The 7,497-nt window shown below is 36.9% G+C and overlaps 1 protein-coding gene across 1 annotated transcript in view; it reads left to right on the forward strand.

Moving 5' to 3' along the window:
• LOC119422462 (broad substrate specificity ATP-binding cassette transporter ABCG2-like) overlaps positions 1-7,497 on the forward strand; it is a 16,595-nt gene extending 9,098 nt beyond the window's left edge. Inside the window, exons 8-14 of the mRNA XM_037689836.1 lie at positions 2,119-2,276; positions 3,785-3,936; positions 4,220-4,312; positions 5,171-5,325; positions 5,548-5,699; positions 6,661-6,750; positions 7,359-7,497. Of these exons, the coding sequence (XP_037545764.1) occupies positions 2,119-2,276; positions 3,785-3,936; positions 4,220-4,312; positions 5,171-5,325; positions 5,548-5,699; positions 6,661-6,750; positions 7,359-7,497 (939 nt within the window). The remainder of the gene's footprint in view (positions 1-2,118; positions 2,277-3,784; positions 3,937-4,219; positions 4,313-5,170; positions 5,326-5,547; positions 5,700-6,660; positions 6,751-7,358) is intronic.

Consider the following 7,497-nt stretch of genomic DNA (forward strand, 5'->3'; position numbering starts at 1 on the left):
GATGGATGGATGGATGGATGGATGGGTGGATAGATGGGCGATTGATGAATAGATGAATGATGGATGGAAGAATAGATTGATGGATGGATGGATGGATGGATGGATGGATGGATGGATGGATGGATGGATGGAATTTTTGACTTTTGGAAGCTATGATGTTTGAAATTTGGGAAGTTTGGAAGGAAGGTCAGAGTTTCCAAATTATTGAATTTGGAATTTCTGAAGTTCGGAACTTTGGAATTTTGGAATTTTGGAACTTCGGGAGTTTGGACTTTGGATTTCAGAATATTGGAATTTGGGAATTTTTTTTAAATTCGAAAGTTCAAAACTTTGGAATTTCAGAATTTTTGAATTTCAGAATATAGGAGTTTTGGAATTTATGAAGTTTGTCATTTTGGAAGTCCAGATTTTGAAATATCGGAATTTAAGAATTTCTTATGTTTGGACATTCAGAACTTTGGAATTTTGGAAGCTAAGACATTTGGAATTTGGAAGTTCGGAAATTTGGAAGTTTGGAAGGAAGTTCAAAGTTTCCAAATTTTTGAATTTCGGAATACAATAAGTTTGGAAAACTATTCAATTTTAGCAAATCATTTAAGGAAATGAGGTCAATTTGTCCTCCAGTAGTCTAATCCTATAGCAGCATAACAAGCCAACCCTAACTATATGATTTACCAAAAAGGAAAGTCTTGATCCCAGTCTTAAAACTGGACAATGTGTCAGCCTCATGGACAGAAACTGGAAGTTGGTTCCATAAGAGAGGAGCCTGATAACTGAAAGATCTTCCGCCCATTCTGCTTTTGGAAACTCTACAAAAATACATATGAAATAATCAAAAAGAAGCAGAATACTCAAATTTGGGCAAGACAAATATGCATATGATGTGTTTTCATGTGTTCGATGGTCAATTTAATCTTGCTGAAAGTTCTAACGTACTTCATTAGCATATGTAACAATACAACAAACAATGAAATGAAGGCATAATTGTTTTGGTGAAAGCTTGAATATAAAATTATTTTCAATCTCATACAGTTTTGTAAGGTATCTTGCTGTTGTGGCTGACTCTCAGCTACCACCACATCAAATTTTAAAGTTTTATCCATGCTTCTTCTTCTTTCGGCTTTTCCCTCTTCAGGGGTCTACACAGAGAGTCATCCTCCTCCACCTCACTCTGTCCTCTGCATCCTCTGTCCTCACTCCAACTACTTCCATGTCCTCTCTAACTGCATCCATGTATCTCCTCTTTGTATTTTTCCTGGCAGCTGCATTTCTAACATCCTTCTACCAGTATACCCACTGTCCCTCCTCTGGACATGTCCAAACCATCTCAGTCTGGCCTCTCTAACTTTATCTCCCAGTTATATGTTTGTGTTTGTTAATGTTGATTAACTGTGATTAACCTGAAAGGTTATACAGTTTATGTCAATCTAATAGCTTTACGACAAGTGTACTTTATTTCAAATCTTCAAAGCTTATTTAATATTGTTAAACCTGGAAGCTGCAAATGTTGCCACTGATGTTTGCTACAAACCTGTGACAGATATAGTAATTGAGTTGCGTCGTTGCACAGTAACCTCTGTCTGGACTCCTCTGAACAGGTGCAAAAGAAGATTTTACAAATAAAAATAGATTTGTGAATATTTCTTGCTTCCTCTCTGATTCTCTGCTGCTTCACCACACTGCTCTCTGTTCATCTATTGACAAGCTCCTTTCTCCCCTGCAGTGTGTATCAGTTATGAATTGCTCTTTTACTGCTTGATAAAATGAAAAGTGTCAACTGTGTCACACTTGATACATGTCAGACTCAGCTCTTCCTCATGCTTACATGTCAGTGCTTCTTTCTGCCCAGAAGTGCAGTGAAATTGACCCCTTTCCCTCTCTGGACCATACAAGTGAGCGCTACAGCAACTGTGCAGAACAGGCAGTGTGAGAAAGGTTGGACCTGCAGCGATAATAGGCTCTGAGGGGGGAAAAGCTGCTTTAAAATAATTTACAAGTGCAAAAAGCCAAAAGGAAGAAATTTGTAGCTGTATTTCTTTACCTGTGCAGCTCAAGTCCATTTCAGTGCTGTTTCGCTCTTCCTGGCCGCTGCATAACCAGTTATGTGTGTGGATTCAGATCGGCACAGAGTTTCTGCGCGGTGTGTCAGGAGGAGAGAGAAAAAGGTGCAGCATCGGGATGGAGCTCATCACGTCTCCTTCATTGTTGTTTCTGGATGAGCCAACCACAGGCCTGGACTCCAACACGGCCAACTGCATCGTCGGTCTACTGCACAGGTACGGCTCAGTTTTTGATGGTTTGCCCAACAACACATAAAATACAAAATGAGAACTTGGAGCTCATCACACAGCCAATGCAGCTGAAGCTTCTGGGTAAAAAGCGAGCTGTGCATTGTGTGAATGTTTGTGAAACATTCACATTATTGTGATCCATTTTTCTTCTGTACATTTTTCAGCATCTTTCTCGTTCCACAGTTTTTGTGCTATTTCAACAAATTATAAATCAAAACGTTCAGGAGAAGGGTGCTATGACTTTTGGTATTGGTGCAACTTTGGCTTTTTGAAATATTTAGCCTTTTCTGTCATTTTTTTCCTCATAAGAAATGAATTGAGCTTATTTTACATTCTTTGACTCTTTACCTTTTACTGCTCATTCAGCTTCAAACATTCAGCTTCTTTCAGCTTCCTTGTGCAAATTAAATAAAAATGCAGCTACTTTCAGCTAATTTCAGCTGGGGTTTTTTAGCTGTTTTGTGCTCCTTTCAGATTCTTTCTTCTAACTACAACATTTTTGTGCTTCTTCTGACTTCTTTCTGCTCCTTTCAGCTAATTTCTGCACGTTTCAGCTTTTTCTACTATTTTAGCTACTATTTAGCTGTTTTATGCTAATTTTAGCCTTTTCAGCTAATTCCACGTTTTGCAGTCATTTCAACATTTTCAGCCTAATTTAGCAAAATTGTGCTCTCTCCTCTTCATTCTGTTAATTTAAGCTTCATTCTTTTTTTGAGCTACTTTTCATCTGTTTTCGTTTAGCTAATTTCAGCTTTTTCTAAGTAAATTCCACTTTTTTCTTCTCGTTTCTGCTTCTGTCAGCCAAATTGTGCAAACGTTCTGCTAATTTAAGCTTGTTCTATCTTTTCAGCTAGCTTTTTAGCATTTTTTTAGTTAATTTGAGCTGTTTTTAGATTAATTCACATTTTTCTGGTAATCTCTGCTACTTTCAGCCTAATTAACTTATTTATAATTTAAGCTTCTTATACTCCTTTAAGCTTTTTTCTGCTAGTTTCAGCTTTTTGCTATTTCAGGTAGTATTTAACTGGTTTTATGTTAATTTTAACTTTTTCAGCTAATTCCACATGTTTTCAGCTCATTTCAGCTCTTTTTACTTCTTTCTGGTAATTTAACCTTCTTCCTGCCTTTTCAGCTACTTTTCAGCTATTTTCTGCCAATTGCAGCTTTTTACAGCTAATTTATATCCTAATTATCATAATTTATATGCTCATTTCTGCTTATTTAAAGCTAATTCAGCAAACATGTTTTTTCTGCTTTCTTCTGCTCATGGTTTTGTTCTTACATTTCAGCCACATTTCAGCATGTTTTAGCTGTTTTTCCAGCAAGTTCTTCTGTAATAAGCATTCACACTGCATTTTCACAGGAAATGCAATTACTCTATAGTTATTGTTAGCTTTGAGCAAATTTTTTCACTGCTGTCAAGCAAATAATCTCATGACCGTCTCTTGCTTTAAAATATATAACTTAATGTAAATATTCAAATATGTGCTCAGGCTCTCCAGAAAAGGAAAGACGGTGATCTTCTCCATTCACCAGCCACGATACTCTATCTTCAAGCAGTTTGACCACCTGACCCTGATGCACAAAGGAGAGATAGTGTACGCAGGAGCAGCAGAGCGTGCTCTGGACTACTTTACAGGCCTCGGTATGAACTTTGTGTCCATGCCATGAAAGTCAGATTTAAAGAAAAATGAAATGTGGTGCTTAAAAATCACAAGTCACACTTTTTTCATTCTAATACTTACGCGTATCATCCCAGTATAAAAGGAGATCTTTATAACCTGGAGGGTGGCTTTTATTTTTCATCAATTCTCATGCTATATCTCATTTAAACATGTCTTTATGTAGACTGTTTTTTCCTATACATAGAGCACTCATTAGAAAGTTGCATGAGGATGTGCTGAATCTGTGTGTCCATGTTTGGACAGGATATCAGATCGAAGCTTTCAACAACCCTGCTGACTTCTTCATGGATATCACAAACGGAGAAGCAACGTCAACAGTAGAAGCGCTAACTACAGGTAATTTATACAAAACGAAAAGGGGTTCACAAAAACACTCATGCCTAATAGTTACATGTTTTAACACTTGAGAGTAGAAAACGTCTAGACTATATGTGTCAAACTCAAGGCCCGGGGGCCAAATGTGGCCCTTGCTGACATCTTATCTGGCCCTCAAGATGATAAGTGAAATGTAAAATACTTCTGTCTTTTAAATTTTTTCAGTAATCTTTGATTATGATGTCAAAAGCACAACAGAGAACATCAAATGAGACCAATCAAACTCTTGTTGAAGAACCTGTGACCAAGAAAAGATGTCGGGTATCTGATTTGATTTAATGTAGATTCTGAAATTGGCATTTAGTTTGAAAAAGGTTTTAATTTTGGCCCCCTTTTGTCAGTGAGTTTGACTCCCCTGGTCTAGACACTTGAGTCAGACTGAGTTCAAATGAAAGAAACGTTCCTGCGTGTCAAAGTTTTAAACAAAGTTCTTGCATGGGTCTGGAGGTCCTCCCCCAGAAAAGTTTGAATAAAGTGAATGTGATTTCCTGCATTTTAATGTATTTTAATGGGTCAATAAACATCTACGTGCTTGTAAAAAAATACAATAATAAATTATATATATATATATATACTTTATATTTGTCTCTGGTATAGACAACTTATGAACTCTGCTTTGAACGACTCATTGAGTTGGCAGAACACAGTCTTCCAAAGAATAAACATTTTACATCACTTTTGTTTTGATCTTTAACAAACTGAAGCCTGGTTTTAGACGTCATGTGCAGAGAACAGTTCCCTCGTCGCTCTTCATAAAGTATTTAACGTTGAATCCATCCCTTATCTGTGGCTCTGTCGTGTGTGGTGTTTTACTCCTAGTGGACGACGATAAAAACTCGTTGGCAGCACATTACCGCCAGTCCCAGCTGCATCAGAACGTGATGGAGGAGCTGGAGGACGTGACCCAGAGCATCGCTGGGGTGGCCCCCAGTGAAGAACGAGCACCAGCTTATGTCACCTCCTTCCTCTATCAGGTCAACAAGCCTATATTTGAACATTTCGTGGACAGACGTGTACATTTCTTTTGTTTACAGCAGTGAAGGAAATCAGAATCTCAGCTGAGATAATGATTAACAGAAACAGATGAGTTTATGAGAACCGTTCACCTGTTATATCACTGAACTTGGCTGACCGCAGGTTGAACTCGTGCACAGTGCTTAAAACACACAGATTGTTATTTAATGTGTGTGAAACAGATGCGGGTGGTGTGTGGCCGGACGGTGCTGAACATTTTGAGGAACCCTCAGACCTCTTACGCCCAGCTGGCTCTCAACATCTTTTTTGGGATTCTGGTAGGACTCATTTACTACCAGATGCCCCTGACTCTGCCCGAGGCTTTACAGAACAGGTAGCAACACTACCTGCAGCTCCAAGTATGAATGCTCCATTTTAACCCAAATTACATCGCTTAGAAATACTGACATGAAATGGAAATGCTATAAACTATCAATATCTAACTTGTTGTAGATAACTTCTTGAACAGCCTCAGTTTGGAGAAAACCTGTTTGGCTCTGACCAGACTGACAAGCTAACAACAGATTCAAGTGGGGCTAAGATTAAAGTGGATTACTTCAATCTAGAAAATAATTCATACCGGTTCATGTGAACACTCATACATACAATGCACAACTATTCCAGCCGAAATATCATGATATTCCCATTGGAAGTGCCCCAGACTGCACTGGAAAAGCTACAGCTAGCTGCTGCTGTTAGTTGTGCTTGCAAAATATATTTTTTTTAAATGTCAATGAGCATATGATGAGAAAACAACAAAAATGTAAAGATTCACCACATTCATGATTTTTAGCATTTACACAAAAAGCTGTGAAGAAGATTTGTGTGGAAAAGTTGTAAGAATTGTTCTTTTACTCACATCTGAGGTAATTCAAAAGCTATCTACAACAGGTAAGATATTTATTGTTCATTTTTCCAAAGAATCTCACTTTAAAGGAATTGAAATATACTCAATGAAATGGAAATTGCAATTAGCAATTATAGTTTTTTTTCTCAGCTTTATTTTAATTTCATATGTAAGCAAGGTGGTGACCGAACATAAATGAGTAAAGAAAATCCAAATCAATAAAAGAATAAAGGCAGAATCACAAAAATATAATAAATAAAAGTCAAGTGCTGGTACATATGGTAATAATACTTTAATATCAGCTTCAAATAAGTCAAAAATGAGAAGATGTTTCACGACGACAGAATAATTTTTATCTTGTTTAATTGTTCGTACGTTTTTGGAAGTAAAATTCAGTCCGATATGATGAAGTGATGGCCCAACCTTCATCTTCCTCCATCTGTGGCAGGAGTGGAGCGTTCTTCTTCCTTATTATCAACATGGTGTTTGGGAATCTTTCCGCTGTTGAACTCTTTATCAACGAAAGAGTGATCTTCATGTAAGTGACACTTTAAACTTATAAGTGCATTCATATCATTATATAATATTCTTGTTGCTTTCCTCATGTCAAAAATATCAACAAAATCTTTCAGTTTTCGTTTTGTATTTAAAAAATAAAAACCTCTCTGGCTTCCAGTTTAATACAGCACTCAGCCTTAAACCAATTTGTTCATATTATGGTTTAAAAACTTTTTTCCCCCTTTGGATTTCATAATAATTTCCTAAAACGATGATTGGAAAACTTGAAGAAATAGAAGTTTGGTTTTCTATGTACTGATACTATTGTTTGGTTTCTCTGTGATGAAGAAAAGTACTGTCAATTTTCTAGCAAAATTATACTTTTGATAAAATTCACGAGGCTAAAGTTGCACAGTTTGAACTTGTAGAAATAAACTGAGGGGTGTTGCTTTTTGTTTTGTTGTCTTTTAATATATCCCCAAATGACACAAGTAAATTCATTAGATTATTCAAAGTGTCATACACAGCAGACATCACTCTTAAACTACACACACTGATACACTCATACAGCAGCAATAGACGCATTGATAATGTTGTTGTTTGTATATTTATGTAATTTGTGCGCGTTGTTGTTTATTGTTATTGCAGTCACGAGAACTCCAGCGGTTATTACCGTACATCTGTTTACTTCCTGTCAAAGATCTTTGCTGATCTCATCCCGAACCGCATGATCCCGATATTTGTGTTTTCAGCCATCGCCTACTATATGATGGGTAACATCATCTGA

This window comes from Nematolebias whitei, chromosome 16 (assembly GCF_014905685.2).
Source record: "Nematolebias whitei isolate Nwh7 chromosome 16, NemWhi1, whole genome shotgun sequence".
NCBI classification, from domain to species: Eukaryota; Metazoa; Chordata; class Actinopteri; order Cyprinodontiformes; family Rivulidae; genus Nematolebias; species Nematolebias whitei.